Here is a 27,959-nt window from a genome sequence, read left to right as displayed (position 1 = left end):
CGGGGCGGCGCGGTGGGCGGGGCGGGCGGCCTCGCGGTGCCTAGGCTCGGGCGGCCGGCCCGTAGGCGCTCAGTCGCGCGGAGCCGGGCCCCGGAGCGCAGGCGTCGGCAGGATGAACAGCATCAAGAACGTGCCGGCGCGGGTGCTGAGCCGCAGACCGGGCCACAGCCTGGAGGCCGAGCGCGAGCAGTTCGACAAGACCCAGGCGAGCGGCGGGGCGGCGGGGCGGCGGCGGCGGGCGGGCGGCGGGGCGGCGGCGGCGGGCGGGCGGCGCCGTCTCCCCTGTCCTCGCACACGCGTCTCGGGGCCCTGCCTGCACCGGCATCCGGAGCGCCAGGGCCGCTCCCCGCCCCCTCGCTTCCCGGCCTCCGCCGCCGGAGCCGCCCCGCGCGCAGGTGAACCGGAAGCGCGCGGGCGCCTGGGGCCGAGGTGACCCGGGCGGAGATGCGGCCGGGGCGTAGGTGGCCGGGGAGCGAGGACACGGGGACCCGGCGGAGAGCGTCCGAGTTGCGGCAGGCCGAGATGCGGCCGCGGGCCCGGTGGCGTCCAGGTGCGCGCGCCGGCGCGGCCCGACCGAATTTCCCTGCCCGGGGGGGGCCCCCGCCCCGGCGCCTGTCCCCTCTTCCATGCCTTGTAAAAATGCCCCCAGCACAGGGAAGCAGTGCATTTCCTTGAAGGAAACCCCGTTTCCTTTTCTCCCGAGCTGTTTTCCAGGGCCGCGCAATCTCTTATTACCAACTGGGCGAAAAGTTTCACCTATGTAGCCAGACTTGTTTGCCCGAGCGCTGGCCCACACAGAAAGGGGTGCACACCCCCTTATTAAATCCTGGCGCCTGACACACAGAAACTTCCTCGGCCCCCTTCCTGCACTTCCCACGCGCCTGCATCTCTTCCAGAGGATAGCCTATCCTGGGAAGGTTATTTTAAACATGAAACAATGGCGCGGCTGTGTATTTAGACCTGTGTTCCTCCTGAAAACGCAAGATGCAGGCGTTGCTGTGCTTCTGGTTTTCTGTTCCTTTTTATTTTACAAACACTGAGGTGTTCTTATGCCCCGGGGAGGGGAGAGCACACATGTTTATTTGCCAAAGTAAATGAGCCATGACCGAAATAGCCGAGAAATCTTACTTTCGAAATAAAGGAAGCCAAAACGACCCCTCCCGCCGCTGTCTGAGACTGGATGGTGACATTTGTGGCTGCCATTAGCAGGTTCCTCTCCCTGCAGACAGCAGTGACTTGTGGTTGCTTTCACCGCAAGTTAGCCCATAAAGTCTACAACAGCTGTCGTTTTGAAATAAAAACTCGGGGATGGACCTTCAACCTTTGTGCTTGTGTTTAAAAATGAAAATGATAATAAAGCCTTGGGACACCCGGACTTTATGAAGCCAAGTTATAGAATCAACCTAGCCACAAATTAACTTACCCTTGCACGCCCAGTCATCATCTGGCCTACTGTCACCCCACATAGCCCATCATGAAACAAATGTGGCATTTATTTTAAAGTCATTCATCCATAATTGATTGTGCCAGGAACTTACGAAGAATGGGGAGAAAATTTAAGTGGCAGAGAGACTGGGTGTTGTCAGCTTTATTCATTCACAGATTTTTAGATTTTCTCCCCCTTTTGCTTCTGAGGAGGTACAAAGAACTCTGATTGCTACATAGAGAAGATGGAATTGAAAGGGCCAAGTTTATTGACATTACTCTTGAGTTATTATAAATCAAGGACAACCTTCTTTAATGTCAAAGAGAAAGAATTTCTGATCTAGGTCCACACGTTCTGGTGGTCGGTTTGGTAAACACCAAGGTGTTTTGTTTTGTTTTAGCTTGTTGGGTTTTTGTCAGGTGCTGAGAGGGTTACTTATAATGAATAACTTACTAACGGGTCAATCTCTTAGCATTTACCTGTTCCAGAACCCTTTTTCCTGGAAAGATGGGAGTTTGGGTTCAGTGTCTGGGTTTGTTTGTCTGCAGAGAGACTTACCTAGGGATGTAGGAATAAGGTTTTGTACATAGTTAATATTTAATTAGATTGCTCCCACAAATACCTAGTGAGCTGCCAGCCAGGCCCCATTGGTGGAAAGGACCTGGAGAGCTGAGGTCGCCTTCCTGTCCCCTCTGGACAGCAAATAGCACATCCACCAGCCTCGCCTTTCCTCTTGGGCTCCTGGGTTGGGAGCAGGAATAATGCTTACATATTAGATTTGTTGACGGGCCACACACGCTGTTTTGCAGAGGTCTCTTCCCACCTCAGTGAGGAGGGCTCAGGGAGTGGAGCTGGTACTTGTGGTTGTTGTGTGGTGTGAGTGAGTGTGTGTGTGTGTGTAATCCTAGGGAGAGTGTCCAGAAAGCTGGTCTATTCTTCCCCGGGGCTTTAGTCCTTTTGGTGATAAAACCCCTTTTCAAAATGGAGGTGATAAAATAACGTTGGCTTTCTGTGGTTGCTGTAGTATTCTGAATACAGAATACAGGACAGCTGCGTTCCGAGCCTGCATGTTGCCTGTACCATGAAAAGGAGAGTGTGGTCTCATGGAAGGCGCTCTAGGCAGGTAGACCTGAGGGCTAAGCCTGTGTTCCTGGGCAAGTTGCTTACCTCCTGAATCTGTTTCCTGGTCTGTAAAAATGAAGATCATTCCATCTACCTCCTCGGGCTGTTTTAAGGTATAGAGAGAGACTGGCTGGCAGGCCGACTAATGGCCCCTCAAAGATGCGCATGTCCTAATTCTTGGAATCTGTGACTGTTAAGAAAATGCTAGTCAGCTGACTTGAAAATAGCAGTGACAGTCTGGGTTAGCCAGCTGGGCCCAGTGTGTTCACCGGGTCTTTCAGCCTGGAAGAGGGCGGCGGGACAGGCGTCAGAGTGATTCCCTTGCTGGCTTTGAGGATGGAAGAAGGGAGCGGCCGCTAGCAGAGGAACGCAGGTGTCCTCTAGGAGCTGGAGAAGGCAAGGCAGCGGATATTCCTGCAGAGCCTCTAGAAAGAAACGCAGCCCTGCTGACACCCTAACTTTAGCTGCTGAAGACCCACTTCGGACTTTTGACCTCCAGACTGTTAAGATGATAAATTTGTGTTGTGTTAAGCCACAGAGTTTATGGCGATTGGTTATGGCAATAATAGGGTACCAATACATACAGAATGCGAAACAGGTGGTATAGCGCTTTGCAAATTGTCAGCCGTCTTTCTTTCTTCCTTCCCTTCCCACCCCCTAAAACTTTAAAATTTGAGAACTATTTCAGACCTTCCCCAAAGAGGAGAACTCCCCACCCCCTCGCTTTGAGGCCTGGGTGAGGACTCAGCAGATAGGAGTCTTGGGAACGCTGAAGTCCAGTCTCTTTCCTTATCTATGAGTTGCTTTCCTTCTCTGGGGGATGTTTTCCCCTGCAGGATATAGAAATAGAGCCCATAAGGTTCCTGGTGGGTCAGTGGGAGACGGGCCCCACTTCAGTGAGCCAAGCCCAGTGTGCAGGTGAACAGACCCAGGTGTTATGGGTCTTCTGGTGGGAAAGGAACTGCAGAGGGGGGCAGACTGCGGAAAAAGATTTCATGGGCCAGGGACATCCCCTCCGCAGCCTGAGAGGAACTGAAATCTTGTAAAGATGAATGCTCATTGACAGTCAGGACCTGGCAGCCCCGGCTCCTGTTGGGCAGAACAGCATTGTCCAGTAGAAACAGAACACGAGCCCCGTGTGTGACTTTAGATCTCCTGGTAGCCACATTAAGACGGAAACAGAGCAGGTGAAATTCATTTTACTTCCATTTAGCCCTGTGTCTCCAAAATGCAACCATTTCAACGTGTAATCCCTGTAAAAGTGATGAATGGGATAGTTTACATTCTTTTCTTCCTATGACGTCTTCAAAGTGCATGTGTGTCTTTGAAAACACAGACGCGTGTCAGTTTGGGCTCCCAGGCTTCTGGTGTTCGTCGGTGCATGGCCGGCGGCTCCCTGGGGGACAGCACTGTGTGGTAATCACCTGGGGCCGGGGCGGTTTAAAAAAATGTTAGTGCCCAGGTGCCCGCGATTTGGAGTGATTTGATGCAGGTTGGAGCCCAGAAAAAAATTTTCTTTTGTTTCCCAGCCAGGCATTCTTTAGAATCTCATTCTTGGGAATCTCAGTATTGAAGACAGAGCACAGGACCCAGCACTGGTGTTTGGGAACCTGAGTGTTTGGTGTGAAAGCTCTTTCGGATGCCCGTGTTTTGCACATGCTGGTCCCTCTGCCCTGTCTTATCTTCCCACGTGTGTCCATTGTCCCCTCCCCTGAGGCAGACTTACCCACGCCTACCTTGTGGTGTTGTAACACTCTAAGTCACTTTCTGGGCCTCATTTAAATGTTTACAAAAAAAGTTCCCGAGTTTGGGAAGAAATCTAAAGCATGGGGCTGTCAGCCAGAACCCCCCGGCCCTGTGCCACCTCTGTCATGGGGGCTGACTGGAAGTCCTGTGAGGGCGGGGCAGGTCTGTGTTCTCCCCGCCATGCCCTGTGTGTGTGTATGGCGCCCCGCACACTGGACAGATGGGTTGAGAGGCTGAGAACAGAAGCCCAGGCTCCTTGGTGCAAAGGAGCGGGGATGCCAGGCTCACAAGCACCCGAGGGCCCTGCACCAAAGTTGTCATACTTAACCTCCCTGCTGAGGTCTGTCCCCCAGCTGGGGTGGGGGACACCCTTCCTGTGTCAGCTGACATGTCAGTTGATTTCTGACGCGGGGGCTGCCAGAAACCTCCTCAGCCCCCAGGTGTCAGGACCTCATGGTCCAGGTGAGAGTGTGGATGGGGCTGCTGGGCCTTCCCCTCCCCCTTCTCACTTTTGATGCACGTTTGTCCCATGTCACGTTCATGAGCACCATTTACTGTGTCTGTTGGCTTGTGCCTGGTGCCTTGGGGTGTGCTACAGTCTGATAAAGATCATTCTCCTGCCCTCCAAAGAGTTTTCATTTTAGAGAAGGAGAGAAGGAGGTGGGACGTGGACAGGTGTGCAGAGCAGCTGTGAGTAGCACTGGACCTCGGTCTCCTCATCGGCCAAGTGGACATGATAACTGACAGGACTCCCTAGTGCCTGTGCCAAGTACATGCTGTGAGGTAGCTGCTCCGTTGTGCCCAGAAAGGCAGGTTGGACGGAAAGGAATAGTGTCCCTCTTGGCCAGCTGTAGACGAGCAGTGGGAGCTGGGGCAGTTGGGAAGAGAAGCAGGTCTGCAGCAGGAGTTGGCTGGACAGAGGCAGCGGGAACCAGGGAACGCACAAGCCCCACTGGCAAGGACACTGTCCTGTCTGCTGGAAGGCACTCCATGGGGAAGCCCCAGGAGGCTGGGGACGCCAGCCTGTGACTCCCTTGGCAGAAGGCTGCCCTTCTGACCTTGCCCCAGGCCAGCACCCCACCGGGCAGGCCAGCCATTTGTGAATGAAACCCGACTGGGCACTCGATTCCAGCAGCTCAGCGTGGAAACTCTGGAGTCGAATCTAGGCCTGCTTGGCTGAGGGACAGGGAAACCCAGCCGGCTAACCTGAGACGCCAGCCGGGCTGTGCTGTTGGCCAGGCCCTTCCCCCTTGTCCACTTGATTTCAGGATGGACTCAAATATCATCTGGTCTGGGAGGCCTGAGCCTTCCCGTGCTCACGACGACCTTTCACTGTTTCCTGTCCCCTTTCCCCTGCAGCTGAGCCGTGGCAACAGGCAGACGTAGGCTGGGCATGGGAGGAGGGACTGCATCGCTTCCCCCCTGAGCCCCTAAGCACTACCCCTGAACCCCAGGATCCTCGGGCAGATCCATGTTGGTGCCTCGTGTCCCAGCACCCAGGAGCACATGGCTCAGGGGACACACTCTGTGCGTGGATTCCAGCAAGTCTCCCTCTTCGGTGCCCCGCTTGGTGAGGCCTGAAGGGAAAGGCTGAGCCCAGGGAGCAAAGCTTGGGGGAGGCGATTGTTTCTTCTCTGGTGGAGACAAACACAATCCTTAAGCTGCAATAGGTTCGCCTGCCAGGGAGTGACTCAGGCTCCTGGCTTGTGGGACAGACAGGTCTGTGGAGTGATGTCACCAGGGAACAGAACCACCCAGGCTGGCTTCCTGTCCATGCTGGAGTTGGGACTCTGGGTGTGTCCTCCTCCTCCTCATGTGTCACCTGCAGAGCTGGGAGAGAGGTGGCATTGGGCCCTGGGAGGACCCTTCCTGACACACGCCCGTTCTCCAGTTCTCCAGGAGGGCAGGCGGCCCAGCTCGCCCCCCCCCCGCCCCCCTTTCCTGAATGGTGGAAGTAATGAGAGACTGGGACGGAGCAGGAGCTGGGGGCATGAAGGCAGAGAAATGGCGGTTGAAACCTAGGGCCATCGTTGCTCCATGGCCTTCCTGGCTGCTGAGGTCACCGAGCTGCAGACCTCAGGCCCAGCGTGCCTCGCCGCTTTGCATGGGACCACATCCTGGCCGCCTCCTCAGCTCCAGAAATACTGTGTTTGCTTTCCTCAGTGGCCTTTGAGGTGGCAAAAGCATTTGAATGAGATCTGTTTGTCCTTCAAACAACTCTGGAAACGCCAAGCAGACTAACCCACTTCTCTGCCGTTCCCCGTGCCCGGCTCTTTGAAGGACGTTTTTGTCCGCACTGAGTGCCGCTGTTAAGTGGCACGATAACAGTACAAGGAGGATTGAGTCTGACTCATCTCAGGGTTGATTTTTAAAGTAGAAATTGTTTTATAGTTGCCTTTAGTATTTAACTCTAGTGGTTAAATTATTAGCTGGAGAAGGAGATACTCACTGTCTTGAATTTAACCAGCCACTTATATTTGAAAGAGCTTTTGTTCTTTTAAGTGTTCATGCTTTCATTCATCCGATAAAGATTTACTGATGGCCAGGGACAGGGTTTGGGTGCTGGGGTTACAACAGGGAGGGAGCAAGACCAGCGGGCTTCCTTGTGCCGTGTACGTCTGTTCAGGGGTCGAGGCAGAGGCAGAATAATTGGTAAAGAGGATGGTTTCAGATAATAAACATCAACATGAGGGTGCCGTCCGTGTGGGGATGGTGCTGCTTTGGGTCGGGTGGGTGGGGACACCCTGCAGGAGGGGGCATTTCAGCTGGGGGACAGGAGGGGCGCAGCCTGGCCTGGAGGGGGGACCTGGCTTGCCCCGTTGGAGGACCAGAAGGGAGGTACTAGGGCTAGAACACACGAGATGTTTTCGATAAGCTGTGAGTGCGCTTACAGCCTGAAAGACCGAGGATTTTTTATTTCCGCTTCCTGGACAGGCTCCCCAGTGAGTTGGGGGGACGGGACTGGGTTCTGAGGGCTGGGGAGCTGCGGCTGGTACTGGTGGAACTGGGTGAGGAGACCTGTATTTGTCCCCGGATACGAGGGCCGCCAGATGCATGGGCCCCTGGGGAAGGGGTCTCCCGAGTCTGTGTACCCCCCGCTGTGCATAGCACCCCATGGACTCGGGGATGTCAGATCCCACAGAACAGTCGGGGCTGCAGGCTCTGGTCACCCAGCTCTGACCCCTTGCCGAGGGCTGTGGGTTTCCACAGCATTGTTGGTTCACGATGGGCTGAGGAGATGTGACCCCAGGAGACACTCGCGTTCTTGCTCCATGCTTAGTGACTGTCGCCTTCTCTTGCCCTTCTCCCCACCTTCCTGCGGCCCCTTTGCCCAGGACCGAGTTGCTGTGAGCAGCTGCTGACCCGAGCGTCCTACCTGGTCCTCTGGTTTTGCCAACATGGCCCACAGCCCAAGTCCCTGCTTCCGTCTCTGGTGCACACTCGGCCACCCTTCTCAAGGGGAATCAGTGCTGTGGCTCTAGCCTTGCCCCAGCTGTCACCTGAACTAGCACCTACCAAGGTACTCCCTGGTGTGTCCCTGCAAGTGGCCTGTCCAGGGAAAATGGCACTGGCGGCTCTGTCCAGCCTGGTCCTTGGATTATCTCCTCAGGCTGACTTCTGGGGCCTCTGCCGGCACCACATAGGGTTTTTATTAGACAAACAAGGACGAGATTGTTCCTGGAAGCAGGGGCAGTTGTGTCCTGATGGCTCGGGCTCCCGCAGGCCCAATGGGGCCCTTGTAAGAGGCCTTCCGGGATGTCCCTGCCCTGGCCGCAGGACAGAAGCCACCCTGGGGGGAGCCGAGGTGGAGGCCAGGGTCCGATGCCCTGGCCCACCGGAGTGGGGAGCCACACGGCACCACTCATGCTGTTGTCACCTGTGGTTTGAGCGAATCCCATCCAGACTGTACCTCCTGAGTCAGGCCGACACCTCTGGCAGCATAGTGGATCCTGGGGGCTGGGCTCCTGCAGTGGGACAAAGAAGGAGGGCGGGCAGTGTGGGCACCGTGCTCCCTCTGCACCTCTCCCAGAGCGGCTGCCCGGTCCGTGTGGGGACTGAGAGGACATTCACCAGAGCCAGGGGGCTGGTGCTGCAGTTTCCTGGTCAGAACTGCTGGGGGAGGATTGTGTGAGGGTCGAAGTCAGTCAGTCCATGTAAAGGGCGTGAGTTCTGGGTCCACATTTCCTTGTTATAACCTTGGGCATGTGATCAACTTCCTTAAGCCTCGATTTCCTCCTATTTCCTTACCTGCCTGCTTCCAGGGTTACTTAGGACATTAAATGAGATAATACCGTGCCTGGCACATGGCTGAGCTGATAAAAATCACTTTATTATTAGGCCATCGGGACCTGTGGTGTGAAACACACCTCTGACAAGCTGGGAGGTGCTGGCCCCTCGGACTCTGTCCCCAGGGTGTGCGGGAGCCTCCCGTCCCTTGGCCTGTGGCCACCCCAGCGTTGTCCCCACTTCTGCCCTTCAGAAGGTCAGGCCCCTCACCATAGGGCATTGGATGGAGCAAGATGTAGACTCTTGGAGCTTCCAGGCCAGGCAGCTCCCAGGTGCTTCTGGGTTGTGGATTTGTGGGATTTTTCCAGCAGGAAGGAGCAGTGTGCCCCAGAAAACACGCCCTCTGCTGTCTTTGCAGACCCCAAAGCCCCCTGACCCACCATTACTGCTGTTGTCCTGCTTTCCTGCCTGTGTTCAGAAGTGGGGAGAGCCGTTCCCTGCCCCTCTGCCCTCACCTCTCAAAGGTGGAGTGGGAGCTGCTCCCCTTTTTCCCTGGGACTCAGAGAAACAGACAAATCCCCAGGGCAGTTGCCACCTGTTCTCCCTCCCACCCAGGACCCTTCTCTCCAGCGCTGGGTTTTCCTTCCCGACATGGGGGCTGGTCAATCCTTCCATCAACTTCTGTCTCGCAGAAGGCTTCTGTCCACGGCCCTTGATCCCGCCAGACAGCAGGGATTACGTGTGCTGTTAGTCAGCCGCTGGGGTGGCTCTGGCTGGGTGGCTGTGCCAGGGCAGAAGGAAGGAAGGGTTTGTTGTTCCGGTCGGCAGGCTCAAGGGAACCCACACGATGGTCCTGGGCTCCCCATTACCCTTCAGTTTGCCCATAGGCACCCCTCAGGCTGGCGTGAGGGTGCCGTGCTGTGTAGACAGAACCAAGTGTTACTGACAGAGCGGCCTCGAGTCTGCCAACCCCAGACTCTGAGCTGTGAGAATCTCCCAGCATAGAGTCCGGCGCTTAAGAGAAGCCCGATGCTCTCCCCACCTCTGTGGCCCACGCACAGGAACATCCATCGGGACAGGCTGGGGCGGCGATGGGCATCCCCCGGGCTCCCTGTCCCCTCCTGGGATGGGGCTCGGCGGCTGCTGCTGGTAGGAAAAGCGAGGCCCTGTGAGGTGTCCACAGACTCCCTCTGTGCGAGCACTGTGCCTCCCGGGGAGCTTCCCGACCCGCACATCTGCCCTTGCACACAACAGGGCCGTGTTCCCGCTGGGAGGGACCCTGTTTCTGCAGCTAGCGCCGGCGGCAGGGAATGGGGGTGGGGGGGCCTGACAGACAGCGCCAGGCTTTTGCAACTCTTCTGTGTGCCAGGCACCGTTGGGGGCTGGAGGTACAGCAGCAGCCAGATAGGCAAAGCCTCCTCCCTCATGGTGCTGACATTAGGGTGGGGAGAGGCGGATACTAGACAAATACGGAAAACAGCGTCAGGCACTGCTGAGTCAGGCACTGCTGAGTGCTCGGGGGAGCATAAATCAGGGAGATTTAAGTAGGGTGGTCTCAGGAAGGTGACAAGGTGACAGAGGCCCGAAAGGGATGGGGGGGCGGGGGCAATCTTCCCCTCCCTTCCCCTCCAGGGCCAGGGCCAGGGCCAGCCCACTCCTTTAGGGTGGGCTCTGCTTCTCTCCAGGTGCAGGCCCTGGAGGAGAAAGGGGGAGGCCTCCAGGAGGGTGGGGAGCTCACATGCAGCCCCTCTTGGGGTCTGCTTGGGAAGTGGTGAGAAGAAAGCACTGCTCTGACTGCAGTTACGTCTTTGGTCCTCACCCTCCCCCTCGGCAGCCTGCTCTGCACGTGTAGCTTCAGTTCTGCTCTTGCCCGGAATCTTCTGGACCAGGTGGCAGTCGTCAGAAGAGCCAGCTCAGGTGTCAGGGCCGCTGGGGGATGGGGTTACACACCCCCAGAGACAGGACACTCCTGGCTTATGAGCTGGCAGCTGCTTGCTGCTAGGGGAGGCACTGCCCCCCCACCCCTGCACTCCCACAGAGGCCCTCTTCTCAGCTCTGCACCTGCCCAGGGAAGAGGCGCCTGGTGAGCCGCATAGCAGAATCATTAAGGACACAGAGTGTGGAGTCGGCCAGACCTGCCTTTGCTCTTGTTAGTTGTACCGATAAGATACCTAACCACGCTGTGCCTCAGTTTTCCCATCAGGAAAATGGGCCCATGACCACGTCCTAGGGTTGTTGCCAGAATGCGTGTTGCCTGTGCCTGGCCCAGAGTAAGCTGGGTGTCTGTCATCATTGCCACTATCGGAGACACAGTTCTGCCTGGGTGGGGTGCGATTCTCACATGGGGCACGAGCAGTCAGAGTTGGGGAACAGCTTCTCACAGTGGCTGCTTAGTGATGCGTGCTAAATGAAGGCAGGCGCTGAGGCCTCAGGGAGGCAGTGCTGGAGGACTGGCAACAAGCAGATGGCCAAGGGAACCTCTGTGTGTGGCTCACTGAGGCTTTGAGAATCAAGCCAGAGCCTGAGTGCGTTCCTCTCAGGACCCCGGTTCTGGTACCATGAGCAGGAGCTGCTCCCCACCCACCCTTGATGCCGGAGAGTGGCCTGCGAGAGGCCCAGTGTGGGTGGCCGCAGCCCCAGCACTGCCACACCCCCATGAATAGGGCCACAATGGCCACTGTGTGAAAGGAGGTCAGCCTGCCTTGCTGGGGTCAGTCCAGAAGCTGCCTCAGCCCAGCCCCCGGCCCCCCAGCTCCTAGGTCTGCTGGTCTGATCAGAAAGGCCGCCTTTACTCCCATGGGGCAGCTTTTCTTACAGAGGAAATCTCTGAGCAGGCCAAGTGGGTGGCCGTAAATGAGGGAAGTTACTTCCGGGCTGGGCAGGGGCAGTTACTGTTCAGATGCCAAAGGTGGGGAGCACGGTGGCCTCTGCTGTGAAAAGAAAGTGCCAGCACTGCCCCCTGGGCTCCCTCTTTGCTGTCCTCTCCCCACTCCTGCAGGGACCACTGGGGCTGTGGTGACCTGGGGCTCAGAGTGAGTGTGCAGCTCCTCGGCTGGTCTGGAGGGCAGGGCACTGTGGGGCCCCGGCTAAGGAATTGTGGGGACCTGGGGCAATCAGCTGGCGTGGAGAGGTGTCTGCATTTGTCAGGGCCCCCCGGCAGCTCTTGTCAGTCCATAACCACTGATGTCCCCAGCTGAGTGCTGGGTGGGTGGACAGAGGCTCATGAGACCTGCCTCCAGGTGGAGAAATAAAACATCCACAAGTAAACCCAGGGCTCAACGTAGTTCCTGGGTGAAGGACAGTAACTGCTTGAACCTTTGGTGAGGGAGAAGTCATATCTAGGAGACCTCTGAAGAGGAGGCATTGAGCTAAGAGAGACGAAACAGGACTCAAGCGGGTGGTGGTGGGAGGCCCTTCGTCAGGGAGAAGATCACGGCTTGCTCAGGGCCCAAGTGGCAGCAGCAGGTGTGCGGAGCGAAACCCCCCACCCTGCCACCCCAGCAGGGCCACGCTCACCATCTGTGCTGGTGAGGGTGGGAACTGAGTCAGGACTTGCCCCCGCCCGGAGAGAGGCAGCCTGCATGGCAGGCAGCAGGACCTGGGTTTATTCTGGTTTTTGTGTAGTGGCTGTGTGGGCCTTGTCAGCTTGTGTCATTCTTTGGGCCCTCCCACGGTACGGTGGGGTGACATGTGTCTGAGGGCTCAGGTCAAGGCGGCTTCTCCCAGGGGAGAGACAGGACAGAGGATACCACGTGGTGCCCTGACTGGCCACTTCCCTGGGGCCCAGGCAGGTTGCAGTCCAGAGGTGACCTCCTGCAGCCACAAGCCACCTTTCGTCCCTAACTCCCAAATCCCTGAAAACACCGGTGGCTTTGTGGCACTGGGTATCAGCTGCACACGTCAGTGAGTGTTCAGAGGTTTGGTTTGCTTAGGTTGACAGAATGTCTGCACCCCGTCATGTCTACTCCCACCTTTCACCGGCAGGAAGCATCAGTCCTGTCTGCGTGTCGTCCTTTTCCCCACTGGGGTGGTCTCTCCCGAGGGAGGCTTCCGGGTGGGTTTCTGAACTCGGCCTCCTCTGTCCCCTTTCAGGCCATCAGTATCAGCAAAGCCATCAACACCCAGGAGGCCCCCGTGAAGGAGAAGCATGCCCGGCGTATCCTTCCCTGCCCCTGGTGGGCCCTTTGTCCCTCTGGGTGCCCGGGGGAGGCCGGGAGGGTGTGGGGAGGACGTGGGCCTGCCGGGCGCAGTCTCCCACCGTGCGTTTGGTGGGCAGCAGCCTGGTGGGCATGAGCCCGGGAGCTCTGTGAGGTCCACCCTCCCCAAGGCGGGAGGCCCAGTGAAGCCTGTCCTCTTGTGGCCCTGGGCCAGCCAGGCCTTCCACCATCTATTGTCTTAGGCTACTGGGCCCAGTTGAGTTTGAGGGCCAGGACCTTGTCCTTGGCTGAAAACCAAAGCTCTTGGGGAATTGTGGCAGATGTGGAGGGAGGGTCCACAGCGGCCGTGGGCTGAGGGGTCGGCTTTCCTCGTGAGTCCTTCCGTTGCTGAGTGGCCCCCGACCTTCCCCATGCTTAAGTCTCTGCTTTCTGCACTTGGCCTTGACCCTGGTAGGCATCATTCTGGGCACTCACCACGAAAAGGGGGCCTTCACCTTCTGGTCCTACGCCATCGGTCTGCCACTTCCCAGCAGCTCCATCCTCAGCTGGAAGTTCTGCCACGTCCTGCACAAGGTCCTTCGAGATGGGCACCCCAACGTGAGTGGCCGCTGTCTGCTGGTCCTGAGAGGGGCAGCTCTCCTGTTCCAGTCACATTGTGCTCCCCAGAGCAGCAGGAGCCCTGGGGCGCCTGGGCCCTCCTGTGCTGCTGCCCAGGCAGGCTGGCACCCCGTGGGGAAGAGCAGGGGCCCTTTGAAAGGAGAGACTGTGGTCTGTCGGCCTTGGCTCCCGCTGGCCCACCTTGCCTGCTGCCCCTCCCCCCCCGCCCTCCAGCTAGCGCGGGGAGTACAGGTGTTGGCGCCCCTCTTGCACGGTTCTGGATTCTTCATCTTCCCCCTCCCGCAGGTGCTGCATGACTGCCAGCGGTACCGGAGCAACATCCGGGAGATTGGCGACCTCTGGGTAGGTGTGGGGAGGAAGCGTGGTGGCTGTCGCCCCTCGTAGACAGAACTGTCCAGAGTCCAGCCACAGTCCTGCTGGGCATTCGAGGCCCTCAGCACTCGGGGCTGAGCGACGGCAGCTCCCTGCAATGGGCGTTGTTCTCCTTTGTTCTCCCAGCAGAAGTTAGAGGGATGCTATTTGGGGGGGCTCTGGGGGGCGATGAGTGTTATAAATGGAGCTGCAGGCCTTGCTTTATAAGGCCTGGTACAGGAAGTTCCAAACACTTAACTAGAGGGCCCTCCAGCTCCAGAATTCCCAGCCTGTTAGTCCCCGTAAGTTGGGAAATGTGGCAATACCGAAGTCTGGGCGTCTCAGTGGGCATGAGAGCCTGTGTGAGGGGTGCCAACTGCTGGCTTCCCAAACCGGCTTTGGAATCTTGGGGTTGGAACTGTGTGTTTTTAGCAAGCTCCCCAGAAAATTCTCATCCACGATGACGTCTCAGAGCCCAGGAGCTTGTATTCTAGATCCACTCCCACACCCTTAGGAATTAGGGGCGGCCCCGGGGGTGGGGGGGAAGTGGGCCTCTGGCCTTATTTGTCCTCTGGGAGCCCTGCTGGGGCCCCTGGGAGCTGGGGTGGCACGAGACCCAGAGCTGTTGTGTTGTACGGATGCCCCCGAAGTAAGGAAAACAGCACCCAGGATGTCATTTGCAGACTCAGGCCCAGCTGGCATGGCTACAGGGGACGTGGTGTTTGGAGGTGGCAGAGGAGGCAGCTGGGAGGATGTGTACACGCGACTGCTGCCAGCATTTTAATAAAGTATCCCAATCCAGAACTGGCCTGTTGCCCTGGACGGAGAGCTCTCTTGTCACAAGAGTTTCTTTGGCTGACAAGGAGTAAAATTAAAAAAAGAGAGAGCGAGCACTGCAGATTGGTGGAGGCCCTCAGGAAGGAAGAGGCAGCTGCCTCTGGCGGGTTGAGCAATGTTTTTTGAATGAATAAGTGATTGGGTAGGTGGGTGAAGGAATGACACTCAGCTTGTGACCTTGTGTCTTCCCACCTCAGCTTCCTGGTCTGCCCTGCAGTAAGCGTGCCAGGTCCTGTGGGATTCTCAGGCACGTTCGCAGGGCAGCGGACCCTGACCCCTCCTTCCTCCGCAGGGGCATTTGCACGACCGGTACGGACAACTGGTGAATGTTTACACCAAACTCTTGCTAACCAAGATCTCCTTCCACCTCAAGGTAGTTTCCTTGGGAGGGTCGTGGGTTCTGCCCTGCCTGACCTTGACCCCAGGGGAAACATGAACTGCCAGGACGTCCTGAGAGTCAGCGCACCTTGAGGCATTTCCAACAGATGCCAGAGCTGGTCTTGGCCTTGCCCTCCGCTCCAGGCAGCCTCTCCGCCATGGCTTGTCGTCCTGTCCTCTCTCCTTGGTCTCCCGTCACTTGCAGCCCCCCCTCAGCTGGCACCCAGGGCAGATGGAGGCTCCACAGGCAGGGGGCTTCCCCTCCCGCAAAAGCTAGAGCTGGTTTTGGACCAGAGCCAACATGGGCTGCAGTTGAGGGGGAGTGTCCTCTTTGCAGCACCCCCAGTTTCCTGCGGGCCTAGAGGTAACAGACGAGGTGTTGGAGAAGGCAGCTGGGACTGACGTCAACAACATGTGAGTCCCCCAGGACGGTGAAGTGGCCTGGCCCCCTCACCTCCCTTAGTCTCCCTGTTTGCTCCTAGAGGCTTCCACATCTAGCTGGCCATGTGCAGTGGCTTCTGGGGTGCAGGTCATGTGGCCAGGAGATGAGGCTAAAGTTAAAGGGATTGGGTTTGTTTGGAATCAGGCATTTTTGGCGGCAGGACTATTGTGCTGTGCAGAGATGTGCTGAGGAACCGTGTTCCCTCCTCCCACCTGTGGGGGGGCCTCACAGGCGTGTGCCGACCCCCTCCTGCTCAGCCTTCCCTCTCCCTTCCCACTGCAGCTTCCAGCTCACCGTGGAGATGTTCGATTATATGGACTGCGAGCTGAAGCTTTCCGAATCAGGTGAGCCTCCCCAGGAGGAGCCTGGGGCCCGGGGGTGGGGCCTGCTGCCTGTACGTTCTTGAATGTAACTGGCCCACGGGTTCCACGCCCCAGCATGGACCTCCAAGTACCCCCCCAAAGCATGGTGGAGACCATGCCAGGCCCCTGGCGGGTATGGTCTCTGCTGTTCCTTCCACCAAATCACACCTCCTGCCCCAAAGGCAGGAAAAGCAGGGGGTGGCTGGGCCACCAGGAACGGCCTCTGCAGGTTCTGACGGAGGCTCCCACCTGGGAGAGTTAGTTTGGGTCATCTTGCCCGTAAAAGGCCTCTGAATCATGCTGGACTTCCCAGCCTGGGCAGCCGGCAGCCACTGGACAGGAAATCCCAGGGCTCCCCCTCCTAGGCCTACAGAGGTGATTATTTTGGGTGATAGCTTCAGAATAACTTATGGGTGACTCACACTTTTCAGGGGAGTGAGGAGGAAATGCCTTTTTAATGGAAAATCAGGAGTTAGAGGTGGTTCTGGGCAGCCTCCTGGCATTCTTGGGTCTGCACTCTGAGGCTGGGCCGTCCACTGGGCAGCTTGGGAACACCTGCCCAGCACCCAGCCAGGGAGTGGCGGCAGGTGCCCAGGGGCGTGGCTGCCAGCCTGTGTCCTGGCAGAGATGTGCCAGGCGCGAGCCGAGTCTATGGTCCCCCTGTGCTGCTCTCAGCCAGGGTGTGGTCCAAGTGTGGGCAGGGCAGGGGTCCCCACAAGGGAAGGTGGAGAAAGCCCACCGGTGGGTGCCCCAGCCCTGGCGACACTGATGTCTTAATGGTGCACAAAGGAGGGGCACAGTGGCAGTCCCCTGTGCCAGCGTCTCCCTGCCGAGCAGTTGTTCCTCGCCTCTCGGTTTGTAACAGCCAAAGACGGGGAACGTCCTGAGCGCCCCTCAGTGGAGAAGTGGCTATGTCTTGAAAAAAATCCAGAATAGAACTTCATGTATGTCTTCATCTCTTACAAGGGACACGTACTTGACCCGACATGTAATTCGAAAGTTAAGTTTTAAAAAGGTGAGGGACAGCACTGAGTTCTTTCCTCTCTTCTCTTCTCTCCCGGGCATTCTTGTGTTACCATGGAGATGCCAGGCCCCAGAGCTTGGGGCCCGCCATTCTGGGACAGTGTCCTGGTGTCTTTCCGTGTGGGCGCCCTGGCGGCTCTTCGGTCCTGGTGGATGGCCTGCTCGTTGTCTCTCTGCCCAGAGAAGGCCGGCGGGGGAGGCAACCTCCTTTGTCCCTTTCCCTCCTACGTGGTCGATCTGATGAAAGGCTTGTTAGGAGCAGGGAGGGGTGATTGACCCCAGGTGCAAGTGAGGATTGGGGGTCACTTGGGCTTGCAGAGTTGAGTCCTGACTCTCGGACACTTTGTGCAGCTACCTGTCCCCAGGCCCATAGTGTACAGGTTCTTGGGAAGCCCTGGCCAAGCAGAGCTGGATTTTGTTTGCCGGACCTTGCTGTCACCCTGGTTCCGGAGAGCACTGGGCCTGGGCCTGGGGCAGCCACAGCTCGCGGGGCTCCTGTGCTAGGAGTTTGGAACGCGCTGGTGTCCAGGGACCTGGAGTAGAGCGCCACTGCCTGGCTGGGAGTGGTACAGCAGGCTGCCCAGGCTGTCACCGCATCTGCCAACGCCCCCTCCCAGGGCTGCTGTGACAATGCCATGCGATGTCGGCCCACCCGGGGCCTGCACTAGGTTTCTGCTTGTACCATGCTGTCACTCAGGCTGTCAGCAGAGTCGGCTCTGTGCTTGGAGCCCGCGTCTCTGGCTTCCCGTGCTCACATTCCTCCTCCCTTCTCTCTTTGGTGCAGTTTTTCGGCAGCTCAACACAGCCATTGCTGTGTCCCAGATGTCCTCTGGCCAGTGCCGCCTGGCCCCCCTCATCCAGGTCATCCAGGACTGCAGCCACCTCTACCACTACACGGTCAAGCTCATGTTCAAGCTGCACTCCTGTGAGCACCCGCCTCCCTGCACGGGCCCCCTGAGGTCCTGTCGAAGCCCCACAGAGCTGCGTTTGTGAGGCTTCTGTCAGCCAGCATGCACTGTATCTGAAATGAAAATCTGGAGAGTAACTAAAAGTAGCAATGATAAGCCTACTATCCATTAATGTAAATAACACACTCGTTATGAAAAATCAGTTTTCCAGAACAGAAGCTTAGTGAGAAGAGGGGCATAGCTTTCCACGTTTCCCATTCTTTTGAAGGCCTGGCCTTGGGGAAGGGCCCCTTTCTGCCCCTGCATTTGGTCCAGTGCAGTGTCTCACGTCATGCGCATGGCGGGGACCATTGTGAAAAGACACATAATGTCCCTGTCGTGTTCAGAAAGGGTCTCGTCCCCAGGCGCCGCTTTGAGAACTGCTGGCCTAGGGCATACGAGCTAATGGATTATTATTAGCCCAGGGCGAACTCGAGTCTAAAGTGACTTCACAGTGCGCCCCAAAGCCGGGCCCCAGTGGGTTTGCCGTGGGCGTGGGACCACCCTTCCCACTCACTGTTCCTTCCCTTGCTCAGAATCCCCCACAGTGGGGACCCAGCTAGATGTCTGTGATCTCTCTAGTCTGTGACAGTTTCTAGAATATGGAGGAACAGGGCGGCGGCGCGGGAGGGCGGGAATGTGAAGTCTTCGTAGCCACAGAGCAGTGAGCAGAGAGGAAGTCTGTTAAACCTGTGCCACCCCAGGTCTCCCGGCGGACACCCTACAAGGCCACAGGGACCGGTTCCACGAGCAGTTTCACAGGTACCGGCGGGGCAGGGCTGTGGCACGGCCAGTGGGCTGGGGCTGCCCAGAGGGGCCTGGCTCCCCTCTGACACCCCGTCCCTGTCCCCGCAGCCTCAGGAACTTCTTCCGCAGAGCTTCGGACATGCTCTACTTCAAACGGCTTATCCAGATACCCCGACTGCCCGAGGTGCGCGTCTGCTCGCTGGGCCGCAGCCCTGGTGCCCACTCTGGGCTCCGAGCCCTTTGAGGATCCCGGGTGCCGGGCTGGGCCCCATGTGGGCTCTGGGGATGGCAGAGGGGAGGCTCCTGGGGGCAGGGCGCTGAGCGGCTTCCACCCATGGCCCCTGCAGGGACCTCCCAACTTCCTGCGGGCCTCGGCGCTGGCCGAGCACATTAAGCCGGTGGTGGTGATCCCTGACGAGGCCCCCGAGGACGAGGAGCCCGAGAGCCTCATAGAGATCAGCACAGGACCCCCCGCCCCGGAGCCGGTGGTGAGCAGTGCCCTCTTTCTGCATGGGGGTTTGGGGGTGACTGGCCTCCCTCCGTTCTCTGCCTCTCCTTGCCGGGAGGATGGGAGTCACTGTGCTTTGCTGTGACAGGTGGTGGCCGACCTCTTTGAGCAGACATTTGGACCCCCCAATGGCTCCTTGAAGGACGACAGGTGAGATGCGGGAGTTGGAAACGGCCTTCACGGAGTGTGGTTAGGAAAGGCCATGGGTGGGGGACACAAACTTGAGACACCCAGATCCTGGCGGGGGGGGGGGCCGCTGATGCGACTGCCAGTTCCTGTGCTGGGTCTTCTGATGTCGCTGTTTGACTGAACTTGAACACCAAGACTGGGCGGCCTCAGAAAATGCTGCCTGGCCTCTGTCCCCAGGGATCTGCAGATTGAGACCTTGAAGAGAGAGGTGGAGACGCTCCGTGCTGAGCTGGAGAAGATCAGGCTGGAGGTGAGGGGCTGCGGGTGGAGACGCGGGCGGAGGGTGGGCCCGCGGCTGTGCAGCTGCACCCACCCACCCGCATGCAGGTCCGTCCACGTCCTTTCTGCCGTCACAGGCCCAGCGGTACATTGCCCAGCTGAAGGGCCAGGTGAACATGCTGGAGGCCGAGCTGGAGGACCAGCGGAAGCAGAAGCAAAAGGCACTTGTGGACAATGAGCAGCTCCGCCACGAGTTGGCCCAGCGGCGGGCCGCCCAGCAGGAGGGCGAGCGGAACCAGGGCCTGCGTGAGGAGGCTGAGAGTGCGTGGCCGTCCTGTGGCTGAGCCCAGTGGGGGGCCTGGGCCTGGTGGGTGAGTGAGGGGGCTCTGCCATGCTTGGGGTCACAGCCTCCCCTCCTGCAGAGAAGGCCACTGCCACAGAGGCACGCTACAGCAAGCTGAAGGAGCAGCACAGCAAGCTCGTGGCCACGCATGCCGAGCTGCTCAGGAAGGTAGGGCCCAGCCCTGTGAGGCCGCGCTGGGGGGAGTGGACAGCCCTCGATGGTGGCAGAGCATGAGTGTCCCTGCCTGTCTGCAGAACGCAGACACAGCCAAGCAGCTGACGGCAAAGCAGCAGAGCCAGGAAGAGGTGACACGGGTAAAGGAGCAGCTGGCTTTCCAGATGGAGCAGGTGAAGCGGGAGTCTGAGATGAAGGTGCGTCCCTTGTGTGCACAGCCCCAGCTCTGGTCCCCCGAGCCACTTGTGCCCGTGACACACTGTCCTTGTGACACCTTCTCCATCCTGTCCCAGCTGGAGGAGCAGAGTGACCAGCTAGAGAAGCTCAGGAGGGAGCTGGAGACCAAGGCTGGAGAGCTGGTGCGCGTGCAGGAGGCCCTGAGCCGCACGGAGCAGGTGTGGGGCTGCTGGCCGGGGTGGCCTGGGGTCGGGCGGGACAAGTTAGGGTCCTCTCCCAAGAACCGAGCCACACCTAGATGCTACTGGGTTGGTTCCAAGGGGCTCTCGGTGATCCTGGGGTGCTGCTCTGACCCAGCACTCAGGGGACACACAGGAAATGGGCAGCTCAGTCTCAGGAGTGGGGGTGATGAAGATAGGACCCTAAGAAATGGTCTGTAAACTTGGGGGGCAATGAGGGGCGGGCGGGCTCTGGACACTGTACTCATGCCCAGGTGTTCACAGAGCGGCTCAGAGCTGAGCTCACGGCTGAGCTCACTGAGTGCGGAGAAGGACGCCCTGAGCAGCACCGTGCGGCAGCGGGAGGCCGATCTGCAGGCGGCCCAGAGCCTGGTGCAGGAGAAGGAGGTGGCGCTGAGCCAGGAGCAGCAGCTCCGCTCCCGGGAGAGAGACGAGCTGCAGCGGCGGCTGGCGGACAAGGTAGTGGCCTCCCCAGCCCTGCATGGCAGCTGGCGCCATCCAGCCCACCCGTTCAGAGCACACGAGCCCGTGGATCTTAGTGTGTCCACAGGGTTGTGCGTCCCTCTTGTGTTTCCAGACCATTTCACCACTCCAAAGAGAAGCCCCCTACCCAATAAGCAGTCAATCTGCACCCCCTCCCTCACCCCCAGCCCCTGTCTCTGTGGCTGTGCCTGTTGTGGACATTGCACAGAAATGGAACTGTAGGACGTGGCTGGCTGCTTTTTCCCTCAGCACATGTTGTCAGGGCTCATCCGGGTCCCAGGATTCCATGCCTCCTCATGGCCAGTGACAGTCCTCTGTGTGGACATGCCACATAATGCCCATCTCTTCACCGGGTGATGGGCATTTGTGTTGGTTCCACTTTGTTATCGATAATGCTGCCGTGAACATTTGCATACACCGTGGACATACTTCCATTTCTCTCGGGTATATAATTACGAGTGGAATCTCTGGGTCCTGTGGTAACTTTTGCTTAACTTTTTGAGGAGCTGCCACAGTGCTTTCCAAAGCGGCTGCACCGTTTTCTGTTCCCACTGGGAATGTCGGCGGGTTCCAGCCTCCCTACACCCTCACCCACACTTGTTACTGTCTGTCTGCCGGTTTAGCCCTCCAGGTGGGTTGCACTGGTGCCTCATTGTGGTTTCCATGTGCATTTCCCTGATGGCTAAAGACGTTGAGCGACTTTTCATGTGTGCCTTGCCATTTGTGTATATGGGAAGAAATGTGTGTTCAGATCCTTTGCCTCCTTTTTATTTTAATTGGGTTGTTTCTTTATCTACTCATCTGTCTGCCTCACTCTTGAGGTGGCTCCACTCTGGGGGTGGTTGGAGCGGGGCTTCTCCTTTGACCCCCTCCCCAGGGAGGGTCTCTGCTGGGTCTTGACCAGCTGCCTGAGGGGCCGAGCCCGGGCTGGTCTCTAAGCTGCCTCGCCCCCTCCCACCAGGATTCTCAGGAGCAGGGGCTGCAGCAGAGGCTCCTGGACGAGCAGTTTGCTGTGGTCCGGTGCACTGCTGCCGAGGCTGAGCGCATCCTGCAGGACGCTGTGGCCAAGCTGGACGACCCCCTGCACCTGCGCTGCACCAGCTCTCCAGGTGGGGCTGCCGGCGGGCGGGCAGGGATGCTCAGGTCCCTTCCTTTCCTGCCCTGCCTGGCAGTGTGGGACTCACCCCGCCCTGAGAACGCCATCTCCACCCCTACTCCCTCTGCTCCCCCCCTCCCCCGTCCTCTCCCTCCTCACGCCTCCTCCCTGTGCTTGCAGACTACCTGGTGAGCAGAGCCCAGGCGGCCCTGGACTCTGTGAGTGCCTTGGAGAAGGGCCATGCTCAGTACCTGACTTGCAGGTCAGGTGAGTGCAGGGGGCCAGGACTGAGCAGGTAGAGGCCACCGGTGGCTGGGTGCTGGTTCCACTGGCCATGGCTGCCTTCTGCCTTCGGGGAGGTTTCCCACGACAGGTACCTCTTCAGGAAGCTGAGCAGGTGCTCACCCCCTATCCATGCCCACCTGGGAGCCCTGCCCTACAGGCGTGGGGTCACAGACCTGGGTTCGGTTCCCGCTCTGCTGCTTTCTAGCTTCGTGAACTTGGCCTAGTAACTTCTCCCTCCTTAGCCCTCCTGTCCTCAGCCATGAACTTGGGTGTGGGTGCCTGCCGGGCTTGCTGGGCAGAGGGAAGGGCACCTGCTCTAAGGTACCTGCTGGGAATCGTTCCTAGCGTCAGGGTCTCGTTGCTCTCCTGCCCACAGACGCTTCTGCCCTGGTCGCATCCCTGACGCAGTTCTCCTACCTGGCTGCGGACTCCATCATCAACGGCAGTGCCACCTCTCACCTGGCCCCCACTGACCCTGCTGACCGTAAGTGGGCCCCGGGCTTGTGTCACATGGGTCCTCATGGTGGACCAGGGAAAGGTGGGGGCCTGCAGAGAGGCCCTGGCATCAAACCCTGGGCTGGGACCCATGGTGGGGCTTCATCCAGGGTTCTTGGGTTTCGGCTGCCCTCACAGCTGTCTCCCTGCAGGCCTGAACGATGCATGCCGGGAGTGTGGGGCCCGGGCACTGGAGCTGGTGCGGAAGCTGCAGGACCCAGAGGCTCTGCAGCAGGCCCAGCCTGGCCTGGCACGGCCCCCTCTGCAGGACCTGCTGCAGCTGGGCCAGGTGAGGTGTACAGCCGTGGCACTGAGTGGGCCGGGCTCTGTTGGGGGCCAGCTGTGGGCAGTGGGGTGGGGACAGAGCACCCACCCCCAGGCCCCAGAGCCCTGCTGCCCCAGCCTCTTTGCCAGGTTCCCAGTGGGGTTGTTTGGGGTTGAAGGCACAGTGTCTGACCCCTGGATGCCGTCCTCCAGGAGCTGAAGCCCAAGAGCCTGGATGTGCGTCAGGAGGAGCTTGGGGCCATGGTGGACAAGGAGATGGCAGCCACGTCTGCAGCCATCGAGGACGCTGTGCGGAGGATCGAGGTGAGGGACAGGCTGGGGTGCAGGGTCCCCTCAGGTGCCCTGGGGGCTGGGCAGGCTGAGTACAGGTGGCACCCACCTCAGCACCGGACTCTGCAAAGGACAGACGACCTGTGCAGGTCAGGACCAGAGGTGGCCCTGGGTCCCTGCCCTGAGCTGAGCTCTCCCTCCCCGGCTCAATGGGTGCTCCCGGGGGCTGGGTCCAGCGCCGCGTGTCCCTCCCAACCCCCCCAGCCTGCTCCCGGTTCTGTCATTGGTGCAGGACATGATGAACCAGGCTCGCCACGCCAGCTCTGGCGTGAAACTGGAGGTGAACGAGAGGTGAGTCACGGCTGTCCCTGGACGAGGTGGGTTCCCCACGGTCTCCCAGACCCAGGGGGTCTGTCCACCTGACTGCTGAGCTCTCCAGAAAGGACGGAGAGCTGTGCCCACTACCCTGTGCCCTGTGGGCCCACACTGCCGAGCACCTGGTGTCAGGGCCCAAGGTCCATGCAGAGGCCAGAGGTCGGGCCCGCTCCCTGACGCCCCTGTGGTTTCTAGGCCACACTGTAGACCCTGCTCTCTCTTTTCCCCCCACCTTCTTCCATAGGATCCTCAATTCCTGTACAGACCTGATGAAGGTGAGCGGCCAGCTGGGGCCCCAGGGCTGGGCTCTGTAGCTGGGAGGGCCACCCCAAGAGTGACATACATGTGTCTTGGTCTTGGCAGGCCATCCGGCTCCTGGTGACGACGTCCACCAGCCTGCAGAAAGAGATCGTGGAGAGTGGCAGGGTGAGCTGGGCCTCCAGGTGGGGTCCTTCCCTGCCAGGCAGCCCGGCCACACACTTGGGCCAGCAAAGAACAGTCCTGGAGGGGGCATGACTCCGGGCCCTCTCCCCCCCAAAACGCGTCACCCTGTGGCTTAAGCTGACCGCAGGCCCCCTGGAGCTTGAGACACCTGAAGTGCGCAGTGATGACAGGCCCCCAGTTCACCATGTGCCTGGGAGTCACAGCGGAACTCCCCTGCCCCCACGGCCCAGGGATGCAGCCTGGTGGCTGGCCGGAGGAGAGAAGTGTCCCCTAGGCATCCATGCCGGCTCTGATGTCATTGACTGGTCCACTCTGTTCTTCCCTCTTGTCGCCACTAGGGGGCAGCCACGCAGCAGGAATTTTACGCCAAGAACTCACGGTGGACAGAGGGCCTCATCTCCGCCTCCAAAGCCGTGGGCTGGGGAGCCACGCAGCTGGTGTATGTCGCCCCAGGTGGGGGGGCAGCAGGGAGTGTGGTGCTCAGGATCTGGGGAGGGAGCGCGGGGTGGCCCAGCTGGCTCTCCGTGGGGTTGGAGACCCAGGCCCTGCCCGGCTGTGCCTCCAGGGAGTCAGCTGACAAGGTGGTGCTTCACACGGGCAAGTACGAAGAGCTCATCGTCTGCTCCCACGAGATCGCGGCCAGCACAGCCCAGCTGGTGGCGGCCTCCAAGGTGAGGCTCCGTGGTCGGCCTGGCCTCGCCTCAACTCCGTGTGCTGGAGTGTGTGTGCGTGTGTGATGGCGGGGTGGGGCGTGATCCCGGGGGCTCAACCGGACCCGCGCCCGCCGTCCCCCAGGTGAAGGCCGACAGGCACAGCCGCCACCTGGGCCGCCTACAGGAGTGTTCCCGCACCGTCAACGAGATGGCCGCTAACGTGGTGGCCTCCACTAAGTCGGGCCAGGAGCAGATCGAAGACAGAGGTGAGTGCTGGGGCCCCTGTAGGCTGGGGGCGGGGGGCGGGGGAGTGGGGGGGGGCCCAGATACTTACCCCCCTCTGGCCACAGACACCATGGATTTCTCCGGCATGTCCCTCATCAAGCTGAAGAAGCAGGAGATGGAGACCCAGGTAGGTTCCCCCAGGTGCCTTCCTAGGTGCCTGGCCCTCTCCTAGGGCTGTGCTCCGAGGGCGGAGGGCTCCCTGGGGAGAGGCCATGGTGCCTGCTGAGTGGTGTGTGGGGCTGCAGGTGCGAGTCCTGGAGCTGGAGAAGACCCTGGAGGCGGAGCGCGTGCGGCTGGGGGAGCTGCGGAAGCAGCACTACGCGCTGGCGGGGGTGGTGGGGACGCCCGCCCAGGAGGAGCCTGTCCAGCCCAGCGTGCTCTCCCAGAGCCGGACATCCAAGAAGCCGCCTCTGGCCCAGAAGCCCAGCGTGGCCCCCAGGCAGGACCAGCAGGTGGGACCCCCAGGTGCCAGGCATCAGCACTAGGATAGGGAGGGGCTCTGGGGGCGCTGTCCCCACCTCTGCTTCCAGGTCTGGGGGGCACAGGGCCTTGGGGAGGTCAGAAACCACTGACCAGCAGGAGCAAAAACGATGCCCCAGCAACACAAGGGGCTTGGCTCGCTCAAAGGGAAGATGCAGGGGGCTGAGGGGGGGGGGTTGCAGGGGGCCTGGCCTGTGCCATGCACTCCTGGCCATGTCCACTGAGCCCTTCACCATTCACTCCTGCAGCTGGACAAAAAGGATGGCGCCTGCCCGCCCCAGCTCCTGAACTCCTAGGCTCCGGAGGGGTCCAGCGGGTGGCTCGGGGGCAGGCCTGGGCCTCGTGTGGCTGCGCTGACTTGATGGGGAGGCTTCGAAGGACACAGTCCCCACACCAGGTGCCCAGGCCCCTGCCCGATGGCCTGGATCAGTGTGTCCGAGGCCCGTCCTTGCTAAGCCCACGGGATCTGGGCTGATGGGGACAGTTTTCCTAGATGTGAGTATCTGCAGCAGGAACTTCTGAGAGCACCAGGGGACCCAGCGGAAATACAAGGAGGCACAATTCCGGAAATACAAGGAACATTTGTAATACTCCGAGTTAAAGCTTTTCTTTGTGAGTTTGTATTCGGCACACTGGGAAGCGGGGCCTTGGGTGCTGTTTGGGCAGGTCTCCCCTGTCTTTTGGACTCAGTCTGAGGTGAGAGGAACAGAAACTGTGCTGGCTGTTGGGGACGTGCATGACATGACCCCTGGGGGTGTGGTCTTCTGGGGTAGATTCCATGGAGACGGAGCTGGCGTGGGCTCAGGCAAAGCCAGGTGCTCTCGAGGGTGGGCGAGGGTCTGCGCCTTTCTCCTTGGGCCTTGCTCTAGGGCACCAGTGATGGGAGAGCTGACGACATGGTCCTTGTCTGGGGAGAGGCGGGCCAGGCGCTGCTGTAGGGTGGGGCAGACAGCAGCCAAGAACCTGTCGCCTGCCGGGCACAGGTGCTGCCTCCGCTCCTGGAGTCTGTTCCCACTGAAATCTGTGGTGACCGCCCGCTTCCTGTTTTTCCTTCCCCTCCCTGTCTGACCTCCCCTGCCCTGTTGCCCCAGTTCTGGTCGCCCGCCGTCACCCACCCTTTCCCTGGGTAATTTCCAGCTCAGCCAGAAAGGCCCAGAACTGCCAGATCGAGGGCACCTTGTGCTGCACAGAGGGCTGTGTAGGCCCAGCCTGGCCTGGCCTGCCCCAGTAGGAGGGTTTGGACCACCCTGCATTCCTGGAGACCCCCGGGGGCCTGGCTGGGTGAACACCTGCTTGTCTGGTACCAGCCATGTCTGGAGATGAGCCTAGGGACCCAGCTCGTGTCCTCTGATTGTAGTGTCTCTGTGTTGAAGAGTCAGACAGGCAATAAAACGCACTTTGACTGTTGTCACCATTTCCCAGTGTGGGGCTGCGCCTGGGCTGCTCATTTCTCTGGGGCCAGGACATTGGTTGGGACCCACTCAGTTTCTGCAGGTGACAATAGAGCAGTTGGAACCACAGCATACTTGGCTAGTGCTGCGCCTGATTCTGTCCAGTGTCATCCAGGCTCATTTCTCTGGGAGGTCTGTGATGAGGCAGGGCTTTTCCTTGTACCCCAAGGCTCCCAGCCCCCACGGTTCCTGCTTCCCTTCCCTGCAGCCCTGTCAGAAAGCCCCTGCTGGCGGAGGGAAAGGTGACCACTGACTAGGGGTTTTGTAGTTGAGAATTTCCAATGTCTGAGCTTGCCGTCGGTGACCCTGGCTCCTGGCTGGTCTGGACTTCACTGCTGTGGCCACACACAGCCTTTATATCATAGAGAACCTAACGGGCGTCCAGGTTTCTGAGAGCACAGCTGCTCACCTGGTGGCAGACCTTGGCCAACTGCCCTTAGAAACTGCACCCCTCCCCCCAGGCAGCAGCTCGTGGGCGGAACCAAAGGATTGTGCAGGTCAGAGGAGAAACAGGTCAACTTAGGTGGCTCCTGCCCAGCTGGCAGGTCTCCCACGGTGCCTCGATTTCCTAGAGGATGAAGTGGGCTGCCCCCCCACCAGGTAGTTGGGGGGGGGCAGTAAGGGTCAGGTGTGACAGTGCTTTGAAAATTCACATCTATAAGGGGGGAGGGTGCTGAGAGGGAGCCCTGTCCTTGTTTGTAAGGGATTAGCTTCAGCAAACAGACTTGGAAGTGTATGGTTCTCCCTGCCAAGTACACACACCCGTGAACTCACGTGAAGGTAACTACACTTGACCTCACATTAAGTCCTTAGTGAGCGGACCTTTAACTGGAGACCCTCTGGTCAGGGACAGTCCCTCCCTGGAGGTCTCAAGAGCAGAGAGCCCTCTCTCAGGGGGGCGAGCAAGGCTGGGTGATGAGCAGCCAGCGCCCTCGTCGGACTGCAGACCTGGCTGGAAGCTTCCGCAAACTATCAAATGCTCTTAGAAAAAAAGCACATTGATGTCTCAGGAGAAGCGTCCCCCTTCTCACAGGAAACCCGCAGCGGTATGTGGCACATGTCCTCACGGCCGTGATGTGCCGTCAATGGAATTGTTTTGGGGCAGTGAAGGCCGGGCTCGCTCGG

The 27,959-nt window shown here is 59.3% G+C and overlaps 1 protein-coding gene across 3 annotated transcripts; it reads left to right on the top strand.

Moving 5' to 3' along the window:
- The first annotated feature begins 7 nt into the window (after positions 1-7).
- Positions 8-26,799, top strand: HIP1R (huntingtin interacting protein 1 related). 3 transcript variants are annotated; one of them, XR_013992477.1, is made up of 32 exons: positions 8-205; positions 12,614-12,677; positions 13,133-13,275; positions 13,582-13,638; positions 14,777-14,857; positions 15,200-15,276; positions 15,587-15,648; positions 17,474-17,614; positions 18,341-18,398; positions 18,492-18,567; positions 18,731-18,871; positions 18,980-19,041; positions 19,258-19,330; positions 19,437-19,620; positions 19,722-19,810; positions 19,897-20,013; positions 20,110-20,211; positions 20,497-20,691; positions 21,677-21,824; positions 21,992-22,078; positions 22,473-22,580; positions 22,744-22,880; positions 23,069-23,179; positions 23,439-23,497; positions 23,766-23,796; positions 23,885-23,947; positions 24,304-24,418; positions 24,531-24,636; positions 24,761-24,884; positions 24,969-25,030; positions 25,149-25,355; positions 25,632-25,978. XR_013992477.1 is itself a non-coding variant. In XM_081036893.1 (32 exons), exons 1-32 carry the CDS (start codon positions 113-115, stop codon positions 25,677-25,679), a joined length of 3,207 nt encoding a protein of 1,068 aa, XP_080893019.1. In that variant the 5' UTR covers positions 8-112; the 3' UTR covers positions 25,680-26,799. The 3 variants fall into 3 exon arrangements, 1 of the variants encoding a protein (XP_080893019.1); XM_081036893.1 differs by having other exon boundaries at positions 24,304-24,404; positions 25,632-26,799; XR_013992478.1 differs by lacking the exons at positions 22,744-22,880; positions 23,069-23,179; positions 23,439-23,497; ... (6 more) ...; positions 25,149-25,355; positions 25,632-25,978 and having other exon boundaries at positions 21,992-22,184; positions 22,473-22,534.
- The last annotated feature ends 1,160 nt before the right edge of the window (positions 26,800-27,959 follow it).

This window comes from Rhinolophus hipposideros (assembly GCF_964194185.1).
Source record: "Rhinolophus hipposideros genome assembly, chromosome: 24".
NCBI classification, from domain to species: Eukaryota; Metazoa; Chordata; class Mammalia; order Chiroptera; family Rhinolophidae; genus Rhinolophus; species Rhinolophus hipposideros.
The sequence above is the reverse complement of the archived record's forward strand: the minus strand, read 5'-3'. Positions and strand labels throughout refer to the sequence as shown.

Coding starts and splice junctions, on each gene's coding strand:
- HIP1R (XM_081036893.1), top strand. CDS start 113: ATGAACAGCATCAAGAACGTGCCGGCGCGGGTGCTGAGCCGCAGACCG. Junction 19,621..19,721: donor CCTGCGTGAGGAGGCTGAGA/GTGCGTGGCCGT, acceptor CCCCTCCTGCAG/AGAAGGCCACTGCCACAGAG. Junction 19,811..19,896: donor ATGCCGAGCTGCTCAGGAAG/GTAGGGCCCAGC, acceptor GCCTGTCTGCAG/AACGCAGACACAGCCAAGCA.